Source organism: Chinchilla lanigera, unplaced genomic scaffold (assembly GCF_000276665.1).
Source record: "Chinchilla lanigera isolate Chin_1 unplaced genomic scaffold, ChiLan1.0 scaffold00055, whole genome shotgun sequence".
NCBI classification, from domain to species: domain Eukaryota; kingdom Metazoa; phylum Chordata; class Mammalia; order Rodentia; family Chinchillidae; genus Chinchilla; species Chinchilla lanigera.
Genome location: NW_004955456.1, coordinates 5,530,340 through 5,554,946, shown reverse-complemented (window position 1 = coordinate 5,554,946; position 24,607 = coordinate 5,530,340). Strand labels below are relative to the sequence as shown.

The 24,607-nt window shown below is 55.6% G+C and overlaps 1 protein-coding gene across 1 annotated transcript in view; it reads right to left on the bottom strand.

Annotated features, from left to right (window-relative positions):
- The window catches only part of Pkd1l1 (polycystic kidney disease 1 like 1), a gene marked incomplete at its 5' end in the record, with an annotated part of 85,217 nt that overhangs the window by 27,396 nt on the left and 33,214 nt on the right, over positions 1-24,607 (bottom strand). The window contains 19 exon segments of the mRNA XM_013520637.1: positions 1,407-1,517; positions 6,740-6,858; positions 7,916-8,083; positions 8,603-8,687; positions 9,307-9,442; positions 10,683-10,791; positions 11,063-11,109; positions 11,871-11,937; positions 12,023-12,142; positions 13,094-13,267; positions 14,025-14,241; positions 14,815-14,921; positions 17,280-17,487; positions 19,658-19,741; positions 21,049-21,241; positions 21,523-21,623; positions 22,798-22,961; positions 23,069-23,179; positions 23,457-23,699. Coding sequence (XP_013376091.1) covers positions 1,407-1,517; positions 6,740-6,858; positions 7,916-8,083; positions 8,603-8,687; positions 9,307-9,442; positions 10,683-10,791; positions 11,063-11,109; positions 11,871-11,937; positions 12,023-12,142; positions 13,094-13,267; positions 14,025-14,241; positions 14,815-14,921; positions 17,280-17,487; positions 19,658-19,741; positions 21,049-21,241; positions 21,523-21,623; positions 22,798-22,961; positions 23,069-23,179; positions 23,457-23,699 — 2,564 coding nt within the window.

Sequence of the window (24,607 nt, the reverse complement as noted above, 5' to 3'; positions counted from 1 at the left end):
ATGCCCCAATTGTCTCTTTGTTTTGCCCACAGCGCCACCTACCGGTACAATCTGTGCAGCTGCCGAGACTGGAGCTCGGAGGGAGAGGGCGGGAAAGTGGCCCCCAGGGAGGTAACTGCAGCTTTTGCGAATGCAGAGGCGCCAGTCACCTCGCAGCTCAGCAGCAAAAGCTGGCTTCTCGCGCTGGGAGAGCCCAGACTGGTTGAACGGGGACTTCTGGGTCTCAGCTTAAGCGCGAGGCATAGACTGACAGGTCTACTGGGAGATGACCTTTGCCAGCCGCTGCTCGATGCAGACCAACCACCCTCTCTTGCAGAAGGTGGAAAGAAAATTGTTCTTCAATAACGGATAAGACTAAATGGGCTTTCCAGCCTCCCAGCCCCGCCCAAGGAAAACACCAACAAAACGATATTTACACCCAACTGAGTGAGTGCGTCAGTGGCAGCACATTCACAGAAATGCTCCAGAAATGTGCTCTAAAATATTCTCTGGAGGAAGACAGAGTAAAATCTTGAAACATGTGGAATTATTTCACCTTTTGTCACTGACACCATAGTGAATAACTGACATCAGTTCCTACCATGCACTTCGGAATTCAAAGCCAAGCTGCCCTGAAGGAATCATCAGGCTGTTTTCAGCAGGTGAAATAAAGTTTGACCATGGATTTAACAGTGACTTTTGGTTGGGGGTGGTGTTGCATGTCTGTAATCCCGGAACTCAGGAGGCTGAGGCAGGAGGATCCCTGTGAGTTTGAGGCCAGCCTGGGCTACATAGTGAGGTCAAGGCCAACTGAACTACACAGTGAGACCCTGTCTCAAAAAAACCAAAAACCAAAAACCAAACCAACCGCCCCCCCCCAAAATTAATGACTTTCAAAAAGAAAGGATCATTATCTCAGAGATGCTGAGATGCAGAAAGGAAATACATGGCAGATGTGTGGGTTTTGCACTAAGCTACATCCCCAGCCCCTTTTACATTTCATTTTCATGTTTATGTTGAGACAGGGCCTCATTAAGTCCAAAAATTGCACAGTCTGAACTCAAACTTGCAATCTTCCTGCCTCAGCTTCCCAGAGTGCTGGGATAACAGGTGTATATCACTACACGTGGCTGAACAGAGGGGATATAGCGGGCCCCTGAGTCACCATGACAACCATTTCCACATTTCATGCATGGGACATGGCAAAGACCCTCATCCAGGCCTCCTCATGGCTGGGTGTGATGCAACCTAGGAGGGGATGTGAGGGTCGGTGGGTCCCCTGCTGACCCTGTCTGCGCTAGAAGACAGGACTCAGGCTACGTCACCAAGGGCAGGCCACGCCCTGGATCCCCGCTTCCCTTTGGGTCATCTTGGCCAGGAACTAGGGGGACAGTTTGCAGTCCCAGAGGCGCCCCCAGGTCTCCTACCTCACAAATTCCTTCCGGATAGCCCGGCTGAGAGAATGTGCGTCCGCGGAGAAGGTGCCATGTGTCATCCACAGGAGCAGGAGCAGCGCCAGGACGTGTAGGGCAATGTCCCTGTGAGGAGAGGGCAGCCTCAGCAGCTTCCAGGGTGCTGAGAACATTTGTAAAGGAACCAAACTTCTACACCCCACGAAGGAAGCTTGGGACGACACACGAGGCGCACAGAGGCTCATTTTCCCGGCCTTTTCCTCTTTGCACACTGACACCCTGTCTTCCCACCGCCCACCGTTTTTGAAAAAGACCATTCTCTCCCCACTGAACTGTCTGTGTCGGGAGAACCACTTGCACATAGTTGCGGGGGTCTATTTCCGGGCTCTCTGTCCTGTCCACTGATCTGGGCGGTCCCTGCGGCCCCAGACAGCACGCAGCTCGGTTTCCGCAGCTTTGTACGGCATCTGAGGGCTGACGGCGTCGGCTCTCAGCTTTGCTCTTTGTCAGCATTTCCTTGGCTTCCTGGGTCCTTTGTCTTCCATAGACTTTTTCAGACTGGTTTGTTATTAGCTGGGGGTTTTTTGGTACCAGGAATCGAACTCAGGACTTCGCGCTTGCCAGGCAGGCACTGTGCCGCTGAGCTATACTGTGCCTGATAGCTGTTTTTAAGAGCCTGCAGGATCTTGGTTGTGACTGCTGAGGATCTACAGGTACAGTGCAAAGTCTCAGCACAGCACCAAGTTTCCCACCCGATGCACATGGGCACCGCTTCACTTCCAGATGTTTCCGTATCTTTGCGTAGCACTTCCCAGGCCTCAGCATGCAGATTCTGCGTGTTTAGAAGCGTACCTAAGTACTTCATTTCTTTGGTGCCATGGTAAACAGTATTTTAAAATTTCAATTACTTATTGCTGGTACAGGGAGTAGAATTTATACTGACTTGTAACCGCAAGAGTGCTAAATTCACTTAATATTTTTGATAGCCTTTCTCGTATTTGGAATTTACTGTGCAGACATTCACGTCGTCTCTCACCAGATGATAATTTTATTTCCTCCCTTCAAATCTGTATTCTCTGTATTTCTTTTCCTCGCCAATCCCACGGGCCGGGCTGTCCGTCATGACGTCTGGCAGGAGCGCCCACAGCTTCGCTCTACTCCTGATCTCAGAGGTGACGTTTGTGCGGGGTTTTCACAGACGCCCATTATTAGGTCAGGGAGCTCAGGTCTCTGTTCCTTGTTTGCTGAGTTTGAAAATTTCCTTTTTTCATGGATAAACGTCCAGTTCCATCAGCTGTTCTGTGTGTGTCTCCGAGATGATCGTGCGGACTTCCTTGGTAAGCGCCAGTATGGTGAGTTACAGGGACCACTTCCGCCTTCCGGCTCTCTCAACCTCACTGCACCGGCTACTTCTCTTTTTCTCTTTGGCTGCTCTGCAATTTGTGTGTGAGCAAACTGGTGCTCTGCGCTGTGGATTTCTCCGTCAGCTTCCTCCTGCAGCCATTTGATGTGTTTTTACTGGAAACAGAATTTGCCCAAAATAACAAGGATCATCGTCACATTGCTCTTTTTTTTTTTTAAAGAGAGTAAAAAATAAAAAAAACACTAAAAATGATAGAGAATTTCAAAACAGGTTGATAGGAAACAACAACGGTTGTTATATTGCATATTGTTCTCTTCAAAGTAGTTGTTCAGATTATCAGATATAGGCACGAAAAATTGATCAAAAAAGTTAAGCATGAAATGTTCCTTTCAATAAACTAATAGAAATTAGCAGTACAATTATCTTAGCTATCTTATGTGTGTGTGTGTGTGTGTGTATATATATTTTTTTCCCTTCCTTCTTTCTTTTCTCCTTTCTCTCATCCCTGTTGCTCTTTCCCTTTGAGTAATTCCTTTCCCTTTCACAATATCTATTGTACATTTCAGGTTTTATTTACTCTTTCAGTTTCTCACACTAGGGAGAGAATACGATGTTTGCACATGCAGGTCTGATTTATTTCACTTCTGAGTATGGTCTCCACTTGCATCCATTTACCTATAAAAGCCTCAAGTTTATCTTTCTTCCAAAAATTGCACAGTCTGAACTCAAACTCGCAATCTTCCTGCCTCAGCCTCCTTTACAGCTTCCGAGCGGCTCCCGTGACCCCAGTCCACTGGACCTCTGACTCCGTGGGCTTAGTCTGCATTCTCATGTTCTCTGACGTATATCGCTGTGGTATGATGCTTTCAGTTCTTCTGGAAAAATACGCAGAAGAGGGATAGCCAGGTCAAATGGGACCGCTAATCTTAGTTTCTTGAGAATTCTCCACACTGATTTCCACATTGGTTGCACCAGTCTACACTCCCACCAACAGTGGAGAAGGGTTTCTTTCTCCCTACAGCCCTGTCAGCTTTTGTTATTGATTTCTTGATGATAGCCATTTTTTCTGGAGTGAAACGGAATCTGTTTTGTTTTAATTTGCATTTATTGAATGACTACTGATGTTGAACATTTTTTCATACATTTATTTGCCATTTGTATTTGTTCATCTGAGAAGTGTGTATTCATCTTAGATGCCTATTTTTGGATTGGGTCTTTGAATTTTGGGGTCCTGATTTTTTAAATTCTTTATATGTTCTGGATAGAAGTCCTTTGTCTGAGGGACAGCTGGCTAAAGTTTTTTCCCAATTCATGGGTTTTCTTTTTACTGCATGGATCTTTTTAGTGATTTCTTTTGATGTGCAAATCTTTTCAATAAGATAAGATCCCAGTTGTTGATTCTTTGAAGTATTTCGCATGCAGTTTGGTTTTTGTTCAAGAACTTTCTGCCTACCCCTATGTCTTCAAGATTTCTGCCTACTTTCTCTTCCAGTAGATTTAGTGTTTCTGTTTTAATATGTAGATCTTTGATCCATTTTGACTTTAGTTTGGTGCATGGTAATAGACATGGGTCTAGTTTTAGTCTTCAGCAACTGGAAAGCCAATTTTCCCAACATTACTTATTAAAGAGGCTGTTTTTCTTCCAGTGAACATGTTTGGCCCCTTTGTCAAAGATAAGATGGCTGAGTGTGTTTGCAGTTGTGTCTGCATCTTCTAATCTGTTCCACTGATCCGAAGGTCTGTTTTTTTGTCAGTACTATGATGATTTTATTACAGCAGTTTTGTAGTATAATTTCAAGTCAGGGACTGTGATGCCTCCTGCCTTGTCTCTGTTGCCCAGAATTGCCTTTGCTATTGTCTTTTGTTCTTCTGGTTCGAGATGAATTTTAGGAATGTTTTCTCTTGATTTGTGAGGTATGCTAGTGGTACTTTGATCAGGATTGCATTAAATCTGTATAGCAGTTTTGGCAGTATGGACATTTTCACAATGGTGGTTCTTCCCATCCATGAGTAAGTAATAGCTTCCCATTTTCTGAAATCCTCTTCGATCTCTTTTTTCAGAGTACTGTAATTTTTACTGTATAGATCTTTTACTTCCTTTGTTAGGTTGATTCCTAAGTATTTCATTTTTTTGGATGCTATTGTGAAAAGTGTGGGTTCCCTAATTTCTCTCTCAGTCTGTTTGTTGTTCGTGTATAGGAATGCTATTGATTTTTGAGCACTGACTTTGTATACAGCTATGCTACTGAGTTTGGTTATTAATTCTAGGAGTCTTTTGGTGGAGTTTTTGGGGTCTTCTATGTAGCGTATCATGTCATTTGTGAATACTGATAATTTAACTTCTTCCTTTCCTATCCTTATTCCTTTTATATTTCTCTCTCTTGTGTAATTGCTCTGGCTAATGTTTCTAGAACAATATTGAATGGAGTGGTGATAGTGGACATCCTTGTCTTCTTTCTGATTTTAAAATCACATTTCTCTTTAAGATGACGCCTAAGCATCTTACTGTATTTTCTGTACTGTTTGTAGCTGCTGAATATTGAGTCTTTTAATCTGACTTGCATTTCCACGCACAGAGGACTTGGGCTTTTGCATTTTAATTTCACAGTCTGCTACTTTACTGGGTTCTTTGCTGCCTGTGGCAGTTTCCTTGTTTTGGGGGGCTTCCCAGACTCTTTTCCTGTGCACTCAGAGCTGGTCACCTCTTCCTGAGTCTGCTTTCTCTGTGGCCCCCAGTGTGGGGCCACGTCCTGGGGGTTTAGGGGGCTCAGCTGCCTCAGGCTCCCTGCCGTGGCCCTGCGGGACTCCGGACACCCTGCTCCTGGGGTGCCCCACGCCGACAGTGGCTCTACGCAGTCCTGTGGTAACTCAAAGCCATGGGCTCTGGGCCCACCACGTGCTCCGGAGGAGGGGACGATGTGTCTCCTGGCCTCCTGGAGCTGCTCTCGATGCGTTTCCAGTTTGCTGGGACAGTTGCAGTGTTGTTTTAAGGAGATCTGGCAGCAGGAGCGAGTCGTGCCTCTGCCTCCAGCCACTCCTCCTGCACCACCAGGCGAGACCGGGATACAGCCCCAACTCTGCCTGCAGACCAGGATTTGCTCCAGGTCGCTCTGTGTAGCTACAGGGAACTGCCCGAGCTTTGGCCTGTGGGCAGAGGCTTAAGGAAGCAGCTTAGGGCTTCTACTTCGTGTCCAGCAGCGCCATCTGGGGAGCAGTAGCAGGAACTCCCAAAGCCTTGACCAACGACGTCAGGACCCTGCAGCCTAGAATCCAGGGTCACAGACACGCTCTGGCTCCAGCTCACGAAGGCCCCTTGGGGGCTGCTGCTGGGTCTGCGGACCCACGGTCTGTGTGCATGGGTTTGCTATAGGCTCTCTGTTTCTCAGGTCTTGTGATTTAATTTGCAGTCATTCCTGCATGGAGAAGCCTATAAAGGATTCAACAGACTTAGTGCTGAGCACAAGGACGTGCGTGCATCACGTAATATTCGGTGATTTCAGAATCCTGGCCACGGGCCCCCGCAGATGCTCCAGGCAGAGGCGTAGTGTCTCCTGCACACCCGTCTGGTGCTGAGCACAGGTGGCCGGACCTCAGTGCGCCCTGAGGGAGGACGCGGGGCCTGAGGAGCTGCCAGTAGCTCCCATCACGGGCCAGTTGCAGAACCAAGTTTGCTTTTCTTTTCGGTACTGGGGATTGAGCCCAGGGCCCTCGCACTGAGCTGCATCCCCAACAACTATTTTTTTGGGAAGTCAGAGTTGCCCAGGCTGGGCTCAAACTTGTGACCCTCCTGCCTCAGCCTCCCGGAGTGCTGGGATGACCCGTGTGCATCCCCATGCCCAGAACTGCGTTTCTGGTTCCCATTCCATTTCCCTGCATTGCACATGCCGGGCGCAGGATGAGGGACAGAAAGAGACCCCCCAACCCCCACCCCCACGGCGGCAGACAGCCAGCTCCTCCGTGTCCACTGTACCCCGCAGGCACCCACCTCAGGGCTGCCTGTGCATGGCGTTCTCTCCTCATCCTCTCCCTGGTGGCCCTGAGCTGGGCTCTGGACGGTGGCTGCGCCCGGCGCAGGTGGCGCTCTCGTTGCCGGGCGGCCAGGACCTGTGGGGGCAGCACACTGTGAACCTCGGCAGCCGGTGGATGCCAGGCTCCTGCCACGCCCGGCTGTGCGGTGTTTGGGGACACAGGTTGCTCTGCGCGGAGAACACACCCCGGAGTGCTGGGGGTGCCGGGACTGGGCAGCCCCGCAGAGCAGATCTGTGCGTGTCACAGCAAGCTCTTTGGCGGGAAGTGAGGCTGGCCGCTCACGGAGAGGTGGGGGGTAAAGGCTGGCAAAGGAGAGCGGCAGTTATCTTTGGTATTTGCACGCATTTCCTCGTGGAGACCTTCAGAGTCTGGGAAGCCTCTTTAAGGTACAGTACAGTCTTGGCGAGAAATGGCCCCCATTCATTCATTCATTCATCCATTTTAAGCATTACTGAGGTCAGGCATGGTGGCATATGTCTATAATCATGAGGCTGAGACAGGAGCATCACACGTTAAAGCCCAGCCTGGGGCAACTTAGTGACTTAGCAAGACGCCGTCTCAAAATAAAATAAAAAGGGGCTGAGGATGTAGCTCAGGGCAGAGGCCCTGGGTTCAATCCAGTATTGGCAAAAAAAGCATGCTGCCTTCAGGCCCATCAAAAACTATCCATTCATTTATTTCCCAGTTATTTACTTGTTCATCCAATACACACCTGGGGAGCAGCCTGGGGTCAGCATGGGGAAATCAGAGAGGTCAGAGGTCCGAGGGCAGGAAGGAAGGAAGGGAAGAAGGAAGGAGAAAAGGAATGAAGGCGGGGGTGGAAGCAGTGAATTCCGTGAGTCCACCGCAAAGCAAATGGCCTGAATTTCTCCAGAGTCACAGCCAGGAGCTGTTTCTCATTTGCATCAGAATTTTACAAACATGCTCTTCCTTTTTTTTTTAATGTCTGGAGGCTCGGATTTCACCTGGGCTGGGGTGAAGGTGCAGAAGTCGATCCTGGGCCCTGAATTCTCACCCCAAGTGTGCAAGGCGCTCGGCAGGGAGGTGTGTGCCTTGGGTCTCGCGGGCACCCGGCCCACACTCGCAGCGGGGCAGCCCAGTGCCCCTGTCCCCACCACGGTGCCCCGCTCACCTCAGCAAGCCCGGCCTCGCGGCTGCCGGGAGGAGCTGGGATGTGCGGCCCCGCACACTCTTCCCGCCCCGAGCCGGGAAGGCTCCCGGTGGCTTCGTGTAAGGACTCCGCAAAACACTGGCTGTCGCCTCTGCTCCTCCAAGCGAAACCCAGCGCAGAGCAGCAGATCTGTGGGAGGGGAGACCCCAGGCCGTGTGATCCCGCCTGGGCCGCCTGCCTGTCCCCCTGCCTCAGCCTCCCGCCCCAGCCCTGCGCAGACACCAGGGCTGCGTCCCCTCAGCTCACCCCGTGGCCTCACCCATCCAGCTCATGCCGGCCGAGGCTGGGGTCCCTCCACTGGAAGCGGGGTGGAGGGCTCCGCTCCTCACACCCCCTCTGCCCACACTGGCAACTGAACCAGGGCCTTGGCGCTGGGCTCCATCCCCAGCCCTTTTCGGCACTTTCAATTTTGAGACAGGGTCTCCTTATGTCCCTAAGCTGCCCGAGATGGGCTTGATCTTGAGATCACGGCTGTGCACCTCCACACCCGGCTCTGGGGCTTTTTCGCGAGGATCTAACCCAGGCACACAGGAAAACTAGCACAGGGCCTGGGCCCCGATTTTTCTCACAACATTTTAAACCGAACTGCAAAGAAAATCAAGACAACAGCAGGAGTGGGCGTGGCCCTACTGAGCACCCGCTTCTCACCAGGAGCGGCTGGGTGACGAACGCGCAGAAGACCACAGACAGGGACAGCAGCAGCAGCCACCGTGCACACTGGGCCGGGAGGAACCTGCGGGGGTGACGGGAGAGGCTGTGGGGGCCGACCCTGCCCCTCAGCGTGGGCCCGGGAGACCCTGGCGGGAAGCAGGCTGGAGAGGAACCGAGGACCAGACAGAGCAGAGCCTGGGCGGAGAGGGAAGCCTGATGGTAACCATGGTAACAACGAGTGCAGGACCGGAAGCCGTGTTGGGGGGCACTTTGTGTGCGGGGCACTTGGGCAGCAGGAGCAGCAGGACTGGGCACAGTTCCAGGTTCCTCTGCTCCCCTAACCCTGTGGACCGTGCTCTGGGTGGCCCCGTTCACAGATGGACCATGGAGGCATGGAGACAGCCCAGGACCTGAGGCCGGAGGAGGGAGACCCTGGGGCTGCTGCTGCTCCTCGGGGCTGGGGCCAGTTGGACCCCTGGAGCCCCGGGTCACAGGGGTGTGCTTGAGGGGGCCCTTGCCTCCTGGGGCGCCGTGGCTGGTACCCGGGACTCATCTGGGCTGGTGGTGGAAGCTGACCCTTTGGGTTGGCTGAGGATTCTGTCGCCCAGGAGACGGTGGGGCGAAGGAGGAAACAGGGCCAGCGACATCAGGGGCTCCAGGGCTCTGCTCACGGGCCGAGACCAGCAACCGCCACCACTCACCCGTAGCCCAAGAAGCCCGTCCCCAGCCCGCAGGCCAGGGACACCAAGCCGCAAGCAGTCCAGGCTGCTGTGCTCGGCCGTGGTGGACCAGCCCTGGACCCTGGGACTGCGAGCCCTTCACAGCCGGCGCTGGGACCTGTGGGACAGTGGGACAGACACACGTGGGTAAGAGAGCACGTCGTCCCACCCTTGGCCGGCCGTGGGCTTCATGTCGTCCTGGGTGCCCGGAGGGCTGCTTCACCGTCATCCCGAGCCACGCGTGAGGGAGTTTCGGATGCTATTAGCATGCGGAGTGGCAGCCCCACCTCCTGGCATGGGTGGGCCTCGCCCAGTCAGTTGCAGCCTGAGGGGACAACTGATTTAAGAGGGAGCTCCTCCTGCTCAGGCCCAAAGGGTCCCGCTTCCCTCGGCGCCTAGCTGACACCCAGGGCGATGGGTTCCGTGGGGTTGGCTCTGACTGCACTGAGGGCCCTGTGCTGGCAGGGACACTGCTGTGACCGCCCCACGGCCTCTCTTTTCCTGTCTGCCGCATAACTCCGCCCAGGTCAGCCCACGAGCGGAGTCACCACCGACCTCAGGCCTGCAGGATGCCGTCCCTGAGCTGCACCGGGCAGACCCCGGATGCTTGCTGAGCAGGCAGCGGGCGCATGGAGCTGTGGCCAGCAGGTCCCGAGCACCCTGTGCCCACAGCCTCCTGGGCCTTGTGCACGGCACGGGCTCTTCCCTGGAGCTCTCGCCCCAGCCTGGCTCCCGTGTGGCCCCTGCAGCACAGTAGCTGGCCCGAGGGACACCTGCCTAAGGCTCTCCACAGGGCAGTGGCCCTGCTGCCTGGGCCAGAGCTTGACTAGGAGCAGCCATGTCCAGGACCTAAAGCTGTGCACCCCACACGCCCCCAGACTGACTGACAGGGATATGGTCGCCTCCTGGACTGCCCAGCAGGACCTGGCCCCTATCTCTGCCTTGGGAATCCCCACCTTCTTCTGGCTTGTGTCTGAGCTTCCACTAATTTGAAGGTGGGACTGTTATTTTATTTTTTTGAGACAAGAGTCTCACTATGTAGTTCAGGCTGGCCTTGAACTTGTGGTGATCCTACTGCCTCAGCCTCCTGAGTGCTAGGATTACAGCTGAGTACCAACATGTTCTGCTTGGGGCTGTTACTCTGATTTGGATCTAAAAAAATTCGAATTTCAAAATACTTGAAGAAAAGTACAGAGTCTGTTACTGACTTTCAAGAAGACCTGACCCTCCATGTGAAGTCTAAGATCCGAGCAGAACCAGGAAGGAAGGTTGCTACAGAGGAGCCCATAGCACTTGGTGACATTTAGCCCAGCGCCTCCCCCACCCCCAGGCGCTGGCCCCGCACACAGCAGCGTCACCTTGAGAACCCAGAGGGCAGTGGCGGCTCCCGCTCCCCACACTGCTGGTCTCCAGCCCCAGGGCTGGGCAGGCTGTGCCTCTTCCAGAGACGGTGGCTGCTGCGGGCTGCTGGAGCAAGGTCAGGCCAAGGTCAGTGCCTGATTAGGTCCTTTGCGCCCTGGACAGGGTGCCCCTGCGGCCTTCTGGGGGACGGGAGTGGCAGGGTGGGGAGCTAGGAGGAAGGGCACATGTCAGACCCAGGATCTGACCTCCCCACCTTGGAAATGGTTCTTTCCTCACACAACCCACCCATGATGGACCCTGGCCCCAGGAGAGGACAGGGATCAAACCGCCAGCATTTTATGCTGGAGATTAGCTGCTGCACTGAGATACCAGTTACCTTGGAGGGCACCTGTACGGCTGGCATCCTTCCACGGGAATTAGGGCCTGATTAAAAAACAAGAAAGAAGAAAGAGGTTGTGTGTGGTGATGGATGCCTGTGATCCCAGCACTCCAGGGGAGGCTGAGGCAGGAGGATCATCTCGAGTTTGATGCCAGTCTGGGTTACAAAGTGAGACAGTCTCAAAAAAAAAAAAAAAAAAGAAGAGGAAAAGAAAGAAAGAAACAAAGATAATAATGTATGCTGCTCAAATAGGCCTTCCTTAGGGTGACCAGAAAACCCTGCTGACCCTGCAGGGAGCCCGTTCAAGAGCCAGACAGGATGTGCTGACAGGGCCACCCAGCTGCAAGCGTGGAAGACCCTCCTCCGCACGCGGCTGCCCCGGGAAACAGCAGGGTGAGAAAGCGTTTCTTCAAAAAGTACAAAGACTGCGTAAAACTTTTTAAAAAGTAATCGCCAAACTCAAACAGCTACGGCAGCTGGGGAAAAGCATCCCCCGGCCATCCGTTCACTTCCTGGGGGCCAGCACTTACCCAGCACCCAGGAGGAGGGTTTCACAGGGCCGGGCAGACGGAGGCAGAGGAAACGGGAGCACCCGGAAAACAAGATGGTTTTCCACGTGCACAGGGGCATGAGGAGCGTGCGCATGTGCTGTGTGCATACAGGACCGGCTCCCAGGGTGGACACGACCCGTGCCCTGCACACACGCACCACCAGACAGAAAGCGCGGGAGGAAGCCCGAGGAAGAGTCCTCCGAGGACCGGGGAGACACCCAGCAGGCCTGGAGTTTCCACCCCAAGCGCATTACCCCCAGGTGCCTCCATCCGTGTCTTTCTCCCAGGACCCAGTGGCTCCGCCGGGCGCCTCTCAGCTTCCTGCAGAGGCGGGACGCTGGTTAGAGAGGCGATGTCCGGGGTGGAGGCGCTGCCGCGGCGCAGGGCCACGCATCGGGCCCAGTACCTTGCTGTGTCTGAGGAGCAGCGACAGGAGCTGAGCCGCCAGGGAGGCCGCCAGGGCGCACAGGAGCCCCAGGCCGAGGGCTCCAAGGGTGAGGTCCGTGGGGCCCACGTCCAGCGGGAGCTGCAACCAACCACAGAGACGGGCGTCACCCGCAGCGCCTGCCGTCCTGGTTCCGCCTCATGTCACCTACGCACCGCAGGTGGCCTCAAAGCCCCTCCCTCCTCCCACTTACAGAAGCAGAGGAAAACTGCTCATTTTCCTCCCGGACAAATTCTCATGGCCTGAACGAATGCGTGTCTGGGGCCAGCTTTTTGGGAAGCGCGGCTGGGTTAATTCCTGCTGCGATCCCAGGAGGGGGCCCCAGGCCTATCCTGTGCTGCCCGCCAGCGGAGGTGGGCACACGGCCCCAGGTTGCTCGCCATGCCCAGTTAGCACTGAGGCTGTCTTGGCTACGGGTTCCAAGACCCCGCCCCCAGAGGGCAGTTCCCTTTCTGCTAGTGGTGACATTTCTTTAGCATCTTTTTATGAATTCTACCAACACAGTCTTCTTAGAAAAAAAAGAAAAAGAAAAAAAGAAAGAAAATTCTGAGTGGGGTGCAGTGATGCACACCTGTAATCCCAGTACTCTGGGAAGCTGAGGCAGGAGGATTCCAAGTTCAAGTCCAGCAACTCGTTGAGAGCTTGTCTCAAAATACAAAATAAAAAGAGGGTTCAGTGTGAAGACTGTAGGCTCAATCCCTAGCACTGCAAAAAACAAATTCAAAAAAGCAAACCTACAATGCCCCTGACCCCCGCTTCTGAAACTGGGCGGCCTGTACAGAGCCACCTTGCCCTGCTGTGCTTGGATGGATCGGATCGCTGACTCCTCCCTCTGCGACAGACCCGTCACCACGTTCTCCAGCCGCACAGGGGACCCGTGACCCTAAGAAGCCAGTCTGCTCCCTTTACCCCCAAAGTGATGCTGCGTGGCCCTGGGGCCTGGCAGTGGGGTGCCCTCCCCCCCGCGGTCCTCGGCCTCTGCTTGTGGTGCCCCTGGGGTCGGGAAGGCACCACGCGCGGGGAGAAGCCCACCTGGCCGCGTCCTCTGGCGGTGGCCAGGGCGGTGAGGCACGCATGGACGCACAGCAGGCAGAGGCACAGGGCCAGGCGCTGTGTGCGCGGGGGGCCGTGGGAGCCGGGCGGGGTGCACAGCGACAGCCAGGTGTGGCCGCTCTCCAGGGACTCCGCGAACTTGGCGTAGAAGAGCTGGGGCGGAAATGGGCAGAGCGCAGGTCCGGGAGGTCGGGCACTCGGGCGGGGCGACGGGTCCTGGGCCGAGATGCCCTCAGCTCTGGGCTTCTCGGTCCCGGCTGGTCGGCCGGGTGACACACGGCCAGCGGGAGCAGGTGGACGCCGCGCAACGCCCTGCGCTGGCTCCTGCCCTCCCGCGCCCTTGGCTCCTTGCTGTGATCCACTCCCGCCCTCCTGCCTGCCTGGCCTGACCGCCGCAGCCCGCACTGGGGATCGAACCCAGAGCTTTCGCACGGAGCTACATCCCAGGCCTTGTCACTTCTTATTCTGAAACTTAGCAACTCAGTGACTTAGACTTAGCGGAAGAAAATCGCTCATTTTCTTCCTGGAAAACTTCTCACGGCCTGAACGAATGTTTGTCTAGGGCCAGCTTTTTGGGAAGCCTGGCTGGGTTAAATCCTGCTGGGATCCAGGGAGAGGCCCCAGCTCTTCACTGTGCTGCCCGCCGGCGGAGGGGACGGGACAGGCCTCAGGTCTTGCTAAGTCTAAGTCACTAAGTTCCCCGGGGTGGACACAAACTCCTGCCTCAGCCTCCCGGAGGGGTCATGGATGTGCAACATGGCACCTGTCCCAGACTCCTCTTCCGGGCGCCCGTCCCTCTCCTTTGTGTGCCTGAGAGATTTCAATTCCTCTGCCCTCAGCGTCCACCCGGAAGCACAGCCCACTTTGACCAGGCTCTGCAGTCACGGATACAGTGGCACCAGGCACCTACCTTCCGGAAGCCGAGGCCGTGGTGCAGGCAGGGCAGTTCCCGCTCCACGCGGCCGTCGCCCCGGCCTGCTGCCAGCCAGCACCGCGCGGGGAAGAGCCAGGCCTGGCCCGAGCGCAGGTCCTTCACCGCCACGCGGCTGAGCCGCCAGCTCGGGGCCGGTCCGCTGCTGTCATGCCACAGGCGGACGTGCTGGAGCGGGCCCAGCCAGGCAGGGGTGCTGGGGACACCAACGGCATCTCATTAGCCAGGTGGGGACAGCCTGGAGTGAGCGACAACCTCGCCAACCCCCCCTGACCTCGGGCCCTTGTGGTGCCTGAGGGCGCAGGCGGGACCTGCAGCCGCGTGGCAGGCACAGTGCGTCCCACCGGGCACCGCGTGGTCCCCAAATATTAAATGGAAACTTTGGGAAATGACAGCTGAAGCATTTCCAGGGCAGGACACTGCCGCGGCTGTGCTGTGGTGCTGTTAGTTGTTGCTGATCTCGTATGGGGCCTAACCAATAGGTGAGGCCTTGTCCCGGCCATGTACACATGGGACACACATTGAAGGTAGCGTTCAGTGCCAGCTGTGCTCCTGACACCCGTGGGGTCCCGGGACACAGCCCTGGAGGACAATACTGTTTAACTCACCCCAAACAATAAACTGTTAAAGTACGTCATTAGATTGTCTATAATTTCATGGTCTTGTGGCAGACCAACGTTCTCCATCACTGCTTTAGGGTTTGTGATGAGTCACCCCAGTTCTGACTGGCCTCTTTCCCGAGTCACGCGGTTGGAATATTCCGGAATACCTCAGGATAAAGGTGTGTCTGGAATTCCTTTCAAACAGAGTTCTCTCTGGACAGCAGAGTTCTTTGGTTTCTGAAAGTCCATTTTCGCCACATAAAACAATGAAAACCTCAAAACACAGACAGAGGGGTGAAAGGTCATGGGGTGAGAGGTCAGGGTGAGAGGTCAGGGAGGTCACCTCACACGGGACACCTGTACTCTGGGCAGGGACTCCCACTTCCTCTCCATTCACAAACCACATGGGCCACCACCTGTGCAGCTGAGGGGACAGGAGCTCCCACACGGCCTTTCCCGGGGACCCCAGGAGGCCGGAAGTGGGGCCCAGTTGGGCTGGCTGGTTCCTCACACATCTGACCTAGGAACTGAGGTGCCCCTGGGGTCCCTGGGACATCTGCCTGCACCAGGAGGGCAGAACATGCAGTGGGGGCAGCTCGGCCGGCCCTGCGCCCAGGGGAGGCTGCTGGACCCTGGAGGGGGCACCATGCCCGGGGTGCAGCCGGGGCAGAGTTTGGTGTCTCGTCACACAGAAACTACAATTCTGATGGAGTCTCACGCTTCCCTGAAGAAACCTTCTTCTTGTTTTTGAAATCCTGTCACATCCCAAGATGTCACCCACATTTACTCTGAGTGATCTCTATGTTTTGTTTTCCCACCTTGCTGTCCTTCGCTCACTGGGTTTGTCTCTTGTGTCTAATGTGAAGCAAGGACTGAACAGGACACTTCCACAAGATATTGCCCGGCACATCTCACTGAATGGTCTTTTCTTCCTCTGTGGTTTGCAAGGCCCTGATGCACGTCTGGCTAGCTTCTGGGGTCTCTAATCTGTCCCCCAAATCTGCTGGCCTGGCTCGGGACAGAGCTACACTCTCTCAGCTATGGCGACTTCGCCACATGCCTGGATCAGAGCAGGAATGCTAACCTCTCCACGTGCTGGCTTTCCTCTATAAAACGGGCACATTAATAAAACTTAATCCACATGATTATGGTAAATGTTATAGATTAATCTGAAAGGCCATGCAGAAATACAGACTGGAATATATAAATGTACGACATCTGAGCAACATTTATCCATGAGGGTCTTTTTTTAAAAATTTCATTTTAAAGAGAAAAAACCCCCCCAAAACCCAAAAAACAAAACAAAGTCAAAAACAAAACAACAAAAAAGAATAGAAACGATACAGAATTTCAAAACAACGGATAGGAAATCAACAATAGTTGTATTACATATTGTTATCTTTAAAGTAGTTGCTCAGATTACTAGATATAGGTATGCAAGATTGATCAAACAATTAAGCATTAACTGTTCCTTTCAATAAACCAATAGAAATTAGTAGTACAATTATCTTAGCTATCATGAGGGCCTTTTGGGATGGAACCCAATACCTGTCCAATCAGCTCCCTCTCCAACCCTTAAAAATATTTTTTTAAAAAAAATTTTGAGGGGCTGGGGATTTAGCTCAGCGGCAAAGCGCCTGCCTGGCAAGCGCAAGGTCGTGAGTTCGGTTCCCGGTACCGGAGAAAAACAAACAATAAAAAAAAACAAAAAAAAAAAAAAAATTTTGAGGCAGAGTCTTGCTAAGTTTCCCAGGCTGGACATGAACTTTCAGTCCTCCTGCCTCAGCCTCCCCCAGTGCTGGAACGTTAGGTGTGCAGCCCCACAGCCGGCTGCCACGGAGGTCCCGTGCGTGTTTGATGAAGCGACTTCTAGGCCCCGCTCTCCTGCGCCTGTGAGGGGACGATCTTGTTTCTAGTTACGTGTTAGAGAGAGCGCTGCTGCTTTATGGAGGCAACTGTGGGGATCTTTCCGGATCATGAACTAGCAAGTTCCTCAGGTGTTCTCCGCGGCTCTACCTCTACCCTGAGTTGCTTTTGCACTGCTATGCGCAGACGGGCACAACCTCTACCCAGAACCGGCTCTCTGCCCTGCTTGATGTTCTAGTTCTGTTTTGCCCTCCTGTCTTCGAGGAGTTTTCCAAGACAGTGACCCACGGGCGCAGGGCATCAAGGACGGGCTCACACACTTGGGAACCACGGGAGCTGTGGAACTGTGGAACTGGCATGTGTACCCAGCTACCCCGAGGGCCCCGGCAGCCACCCTTCGCAGGTCCCCACCTACCTATCCACGCTCCCCGCAGCCACCCCGGCCCTCAGGCAACAGAGCCGCCCCAGGCAGGAAGAGCCCTGGGTGCTCTGCTCAGTCTCGGCCCTGTCACCTCACAACACAGCCCCGCGGCTGTGTCCCATGAGCAGCGGGAGGAGGGGACAGAGCTGGGGACAGGTGGGGGGTCCCACCTCTGCCCTCCCAGGTGTGCAGCAGAGGGTGGCCTGGGCTCCGCCCAGGAGTGCGATGGCCCAGCTGGTGACAGGTGCCATGTGATCCACAGGACAGCTGAGTCATCACAGGGATGCTTTCGGTATCTCTCGGCCACCGCGTCCCCAGGAAGGCGTCCCCAGGAGCCCCGCTTACCCTGGAGGTGAACCTCGCCGGCGACCAGAAGCTGGTGTCCACGACGACCGCGTACGGCTGGTGCCCAGGCGGCGTGGCTCCCTGCGGGAAGATGCAGCCGGCCCTCTTCTCCGCGTGACGCTCTACGAGTCTGCTGTGCATAACCGCAAGTGCTCCGAGAATCGCAAAGACCACCACGCACAGGCTGGGGAGCAGGTTTCGGGGGTGGCTGTAAGGAAGGGCAGCGGGACAAAGGGCACTGCTCGCGCACGGACACCTCGGAAAGCCGCCGATCCCTCCTGTCTTTGGGGGATTCTCTTTCCTTTCCCTCCTTCCTTCCTTCCTTCCTTCCTTCCTTCCTTCCTTCCTTCCTTCATCCCTCCTTCCCCTCGCCCCATTTTTGTGGTACTAGAAATTGAATAAAGGGCCTTCACACTGAGCGACATCCTCAGCCCTTTTTAATTTCTATGTTGACACAGGGTCACCCTGAGCCCCTGAGTTGCCTGGGCCGCGCTCCAACTTGCAATCCCCCTGCCTCAGCCTCCCAGAATGCACCACGGTGCCCAGTGTGGGGAAATGTTCCCAGACGTGCGCTGTGGGCTGAGACTGCAGCAGGGGCTCTGGAGACACAGAGCTGCCCCCGCTCAGTGGCTGTGGCCCAAACCCCAGAACCGCGGGTGGTTGTGAAGCCGCCTCCGTGAAGCTCCTGGTCCTGCTGCACTGATAAACGAGTGACGTGCACGTGCGCGATGCTTCAGACCGTGGGTGCAGGGACGCCCGCCCCGGCAGAGCCAGGCAGAGTTTCCGGTGGCCTCCTCCCATCCCCTGCCCCTGGGCTGCCTCCTGTGCTGGCGCCTGCGGGTTAAGCTCCCGTGGTCCCAGGCACCTACCCCAGCCCGGGAGGAGACCACGGCACTGCGAGGACCCAGGCAACGGCGTCCACCTGGAGTCCCTGCACGGAGACCTTAACCCAGTACGGTGTGCTGCCTGGGCTGCGGCCTTGCAGATCGCCACCAAGATTTCCCGGGGGCCCGGGGCCCACGCTGCCCCTTGTGTCCCCACCTCACTCGCCTCTGACCCTGCCTGGGCGCTGGCTCTGTCCTGGCTGCCTGTCCTCCCGTCCCCGCCCTTCCAGTCAGGCAACGAGCCTGTCTAGGCGCCCCATCCACTCACGCCCTGGGCTCCAGGTGCCCTGAGCCGGGACCCACTAGGGCCTGGCGGACGTCCCCGAGCTCCGCCTCTGCATGACTTCCGCCCACATGCCAGGTCCCCTGCCCCATCGTCTGCCCCCTCAGGGACGACAGTGCGGAGGCTGCACTAACCCTAACCCTCCATCCCTGACACCTGGGGACTCAGAGCTTCCCTGGGGCAGTGTCTACGGGGTTGGTCTTTTACACCAAGCAGGACACTACCGTGCTTGGGCAGAACGCTCAATCCCCGGAAAACACAGACCTTGTGAGTGATGCAGCATGTGCCTCCTAAGCCCTGCAGGGGCCAGGCTGGGTCAAACATGGGGGACAGGAGGACGGACAGGGACAGCCCTCGACTCTCGCACTCTCAGGGCCTCAGTGCAGCGGTGCCCTGGAGCACAGCAGCTGCAAGAATAGGGTGTGTGTGAAGCGTGTGAACTAAAGCGGACACTTCTGAAGGACAAAGGGGGAGGTGGCACTAAGTGTGCTGGGACCCTGAGGACGAACCAGGACAGGCAAACTGGGCGGGGTCGCCATGTACGGACCCAGTCAATAACAGCTGACCAAATTCACACTGGACTAAGCTATATTTAAAAGAAAGAAAAGTATGTTGCTTGTCTTCTGCTTATAAACCTCATGTTGGTGAATGAAAACACAGACATAGTTGAATATACTTACAGACCATGATCTTCTTATATTCATACTCCATGGCTAAAGAAAATGTGGTATGTACACACCATGGAATACTACTCAGCCATCAAGAAGGGCACACTGGGGTCATGGTAGGGAAGTGGATGCACCTTGAGGCCATGATGTTAAGTGAAGTAACTCAGATACTCAAGCTTAAATATTACCTGGTTTCTCTTACGTGAGGAACCCCAAGGGTAAATAAACAAAAGAGCAGAGCAAAAGATAGACAATGAAAAATAGGGAGCTAGATCTTTTGCAAATCGGGAGGGGACGAAGAGCTGGAGGTGGGGCAGGCAGAGGAGGGAAGGGGCGGAAAAAGAGGGAAGATGTGCTGCATACTCCTTACAATGAGTGTAATCACTCGTACTACACTACTTGTACTACCATGTACTAATACAAATAAAAATTAAAGAAATCAACACAGGGGCCGCGATTGCAAGCATCTCCTTGACTGTGGACTTCCTTCCAAGTGGGCGGCTGTCCCGATAAAGAAGTCTCAGCTCGGAAGCCGGAACTCACCCGTGTAGCTGGGAAACGTCGCTGGCTTCGAAGCTAGCATTCAGCGTCCTCCTAAGGATGGCGAAGGGTGCGAGGCGGTCATAGCTGGGGGGAGGCATGGATGGGACTGTCAGAAAGGGAGGCAAATTCCAACCCCAGGGCCCCACACGTGGCCCTGCTTACAGGGTTCATCTAAGACTGGCTTCGTGGTGGCTTGGCAGGTGGCTCTTCTGACATCTGAGGACCAGGGCACAGCTCTGTCCCGAGGGCCAGATGGGAGCGGGTGCCGGGTCCTGGGCCCCTCTGCACGGGGATGGCTCCCACCGGACACTCTCAGGGCAGCCTCTCGGGGAGCACGCTACGTGCCTTGGCCTGTGTCCTATCCCTGGTGTCAAAGTCGTACCACTGGTAACCGCGACCAGCACCGTCAACACTGCCCTGAGAGAAATAAAGCCATCTGCCCTCTGTCCTGTGTGTGACTCCGTGTTTATTTCCTACCCTGCCTCTTGGAGCAGTCAGTAATGGAGGGGGAACGACTGCACCTGTGCATAACCTGACTGGACTATTGGGCCGCGACCGACCCGTGTGCCTGGCACCACGCAGCTGTAAAGGGTGACACAGAAAAGCACGAAGCAGCGACGGATGTCGCCAGGGGGGCCGTCTGCACATATTCGCCTCCTAACAGGAAGCCCAGCGTGTGGCTCCCTGCCGTTTAATTGTTCTTAAGAAGCAAAGGACAATTTTTATGTCTCAAATCCCTAATTATTGTTAATCTCCGGCTTATCGAGAGAGTGAGAACAACAAAAGCCATGCACGGAACCTGTCTCGCAGAACTGTTAATTCTGCTCCTAGACAGTAAAGAATTTCCAACTTAGTACCACGACTCAGGCACCCAGAGATGCCTGGTGGTGGCTCAGGTCCGAGTGAAGGCGACTTAGTCCCAGGAGCTCATCTTCAAGCCTGTACCTCAGGTGGGGTGGGGTGGGGGCTCCCCCTCGAAGAGGAGCTGGGGTGGCCATGACCCCTGACCCCGCCTCCAGAAGGACGTCGGCTGCCAGCGCTGCCAGGGTAATAAAATCAGCTGGCACATCTGTCCTGCACCCACTCGCTGGCTTGTCTCTCCATGGACCTCCCGAGCACCTGCTGGTCCCCACAAGCAGAGGCGGGCACGAGGCCATCGGGAAGGACCCTGTACACCCGGCAGGACCAGCGCCTTCCCCTCAGGAGCCGCTTGGAGCTGCCACATGGGAAGTGGTGGGGAAGGCCCCTGCTGGGGGTGCGCCAGCCCAGGCTGTGGGGCTTGTCCGGGAGGGAGGACGAGCCCCAGGGACGGCGCTGGCCCCGGTAAGTGCAGGCGGGGTTTCAGTGCCTCGCCAAACCTCTCCGACCCTTTCTCCCCAGCAGCTCCGTACCTGCAGTTCACTCTGTCTGGAGAAGTTCCCGCTCGAGGAGGGAAACTGCCCAACTTCCACTCTCCCCGATCCCAAAACAGGCACCGGATCCGCTGGAAACGGACGGTGTAGTTCACCGCCTCTGCGAAGCGCTCGCCTGGGGGGCTTCTGTCGTAGTTGGCATCTAACAAGGATAAATAGCCCACGCTGGCACCTAAGTGGGAAAAAATCCAGAGAAAGGGCAGTGTGAGGTTGCAAAAAGTGGCTCCATGCAGAGACAGATGCCGAGGAAGAAGGGCGCAGGCCTGGGCGGGGGCCGCTGGGCAGCGCCTCGAGCTGGGCGGGGGTCCTTGCACCCGAGGTGACAAGGGCTGCACTTGGCAGCTGGCCGGGGCCTCTCACAAGCAGCTTGTCCACACGCGGGCAGAGAAACGACGCGGTCGTCTGGGGCACCAAGAAAGCAAACCTGCACAGGAAGGTGCCCCGGCCACTGACCTGGCCCTGCGGCGGCTGGGGTGTAAACTTGCATGCTCCGTGTGTCCCAGAAGTGGGTCTGCCGCACCAGGAAGTCTGCGGGGCTGGGCCTCCTGGAGAAGCTGGGAGACAAAAGGGAGCAGCGCGGGTGTCCCCCCTTTGCCCCGCCTCAAGTACGTGGGTCGCACAATGTGCATCTTCTCACTGCGAGGAGGAAGTCTGGGCTGGAAAGGTCCAAGCCGGTGTGGTGCCACCTGCCTGTCACCCCCACGCTCGGGAGGCTAAGGCAGGACAACTGCAAGGTCACGTCCTGCCTGGGCAACTCAGCGAGATCCTGTCTCAACATAAAAATTTTTAAAAGGGCCCGGATGTAGCTGAGCGCAAAGGCCTGGGCACACGGGTCAACCCTGCGCACGGCTCCACTTTCAGCCTGCCCAGGCTTCCGGGTGGCACGTGCATGACACAGGGCCCGGTTCAGTGGTTCCCTTTGAACCAGCTGGGGTGCTCTTCTAGACCAGCAGGCACAGGGGGACAGCAGACTTTCCTGCCAGTGTTCCCAACACCCGGGCCTAGAGGTGACCCAGGCCTGGCCATCCCAGGAGGACGTGGCCACCTGTGTGTGCCACAAAGGTCACACTGCGGCTTCTGCTGCCGTCGATGCGCGACTCCACAGTGGAGCCCAGGGTCCTTCCCGCAGCCGTACGCAGGGCCCGTGCGACCACACGGACCCCCCAGCCCCGAGAAAGAGCGATCGCCCACGGCTTACCGAGTCCCCAGACACAGATAAACTCGAACACACGAGGGACTAAGGACAGATTTCTGGCCGGAGCTACTCTGCCTGAGATCACACATGTTACTTCCAACGACTCTCATGCTTACTATTCAGGCTCACAAAGAAAGTAAAGGCTGCTTTGCTACCTAAGTAACAAAATCTGTAGCACAGTTCCTTTTGACAATAAGCTGCTTCTTGCTTTAAAAACACACTTTAACTCACTAGTTTGTTCATAAAACATCTTTTCACAAGAGAAAAACCATTTTAATTCCACGGCCACACGTGAAGTCTCACAAAACTAGAGACCTGCAGAAGGGCCAGGTGGCTGAAGGTTTTAACGGCGTCTGAGTTGCAGGGAGGAACGGGCTTGGGCTCCCTGGGGGAGCACAGTGAGCGCGGGGACGGGACGGTTCTCTGCAGCCCCCACTTCCCGTGTGGCCCCTTCCCCGCCTGGTCCCCCCTCCCCGTGCCGTGCCTCTCCCCGTGCGGTCCCCCTCCCTGTGTCAGTCGCGCCCCCAGTGCACCTGAGGAGCAGCAGCACGGGGAACGCTCTGGTCTCTGGCTCAGCAAACTCGATGTGTATCTGGAGCGACTCTCGGGGGTGCGGAGACAGCCCGGAGAATCGGTGCACATTCACCCGACCCCGAAGCAGCGAGAACGGGCCTTCACCTGTCTGATTACCCTGTCGCTGAAGAGGAAACAAGCTAGGCCAAAGTTGTCTTTGGAAAGATAAATGCAGGGAAGAGCAGCCCCTGCAGCCCTCACAAAGCAGAGGTGGCGGGGGGCTGTCCTCACCCTGCTGTGCTCGCCCCCGAACTCCACGGTCATGGGCGTCTCCAGCCGTCGCCTGCCCACGGGGCTTCTGCGGGGGCAGCTGAAGAGGGCCAGGTCCACGACGTCCTCCACCTAGACAGACGAAGGCGTGGAGGAAAGGCGGCAGCTGCTGACTCCGAAAACCAAGGTCTAGGGCTTCCCACAGGAAACGGTCCAGTTACTCAGGAACCAGGACGTGGTCCTGCTTAGCTTGACTAGAAACACTGGTCTCGAAGAGGGGTGCAGGTGGAGGAGCGTTCCAGGCCCCTCGCTGGCACACGGGGTGACCCGGCCGCTCTTCTGACCACTGAAGCCCGGGGACCGCAGCCTGGAAGTGGGGTTGGACGGGGCAGGGAGGCGCCCGCCATACCTGGCCGGCGGCCTGGCCCCAGGGGTAAGGGCTCTTCCTGAAGAGTGTGAGCTGGCTGATGTAGCACAGGCTCTGCGTCTCCTCTCCGGCAGGAACGAGCCTGGCCAGGTCCCCAGGCAGGTGCACGAGGACGGGGCCCAGGCTTTGCACGGAGCTGCGAGGACCATGCTGAAGAAGGATGCGGAACTCCATCTGCCCGGTGCTCACGGACAGCTGCTGCTCTGGGCTGAGAGACAGGGCGCCCTACGGCAGAGCAGAGGGGTCAGGTGCTTGCAGGACGGAGAAAACCACCCTGAATCCAGGCCAGGGGAGAGGAGGAAATCACTGCCGGTGGTGCCAGGCATGGTGGCGCATGCCTGTAACCCAAGCACTCTGGGAGGCTGAGGCAGGAGGATCTCAAGTTTGAGCCTAGCCCGTGCAACTTAGCAAGACTCTGTCTCAAAATAAAAAATACAAAAAAGACTGGGATGCAGTGCAGTGTGAAGGCCCCGGGTTCAATCCCCAGTACAGGGACACAGCATTGTCAAGGTAGCTCATCTGAAGTTAGACTGGCCCGCGCAAAGAACTTGATACAAGAACATAATGGCAACTAATAGTAAAATATCAAGTGTTCTTTCTCCCGGCACACGCTCCTGTGACATCGTACTCATTTCTGAACAACTGCTAGGCTTCTCGGGAGTCTCCCGCCCCTCTGAGGAGCGTGTTAATAACATGGTCATTTTTAAACCTAGATCGTACATATGCAATGATGCCTTTTGATGTGCTCATGTGTACTGAGCGTTATTAACAGATTCCAACTGACCTTCTATTTCCCAAGTATTCCAGCAGCCAACATCTGAATAAACCAGCAGGCCTGGGAGGGAGGGAGGGAGGTTGGACTGCAGGAGGACAGAAAGTCGCCTCTGAATCACTGCTCACGGAGAAAGCGCTGGTATTTCCTCAGATGAAGAAATAAAACTCTTTTTTTTTTGTTTTTGGTTTTTCTCCAGTACCAGGAACCGAACTCACGACCTTGCGCTTGCCAGGCAGGCGCTTTGCCGCTGAGCTAAACCCCAGCCCCAAAACTCTTGAGATAATTTCCCAAAGTTATTAGAGCATAAATAAGGTACATTTTTAGTAGAGATCCACAGGGCTTATGCTTTCTCTCTTCT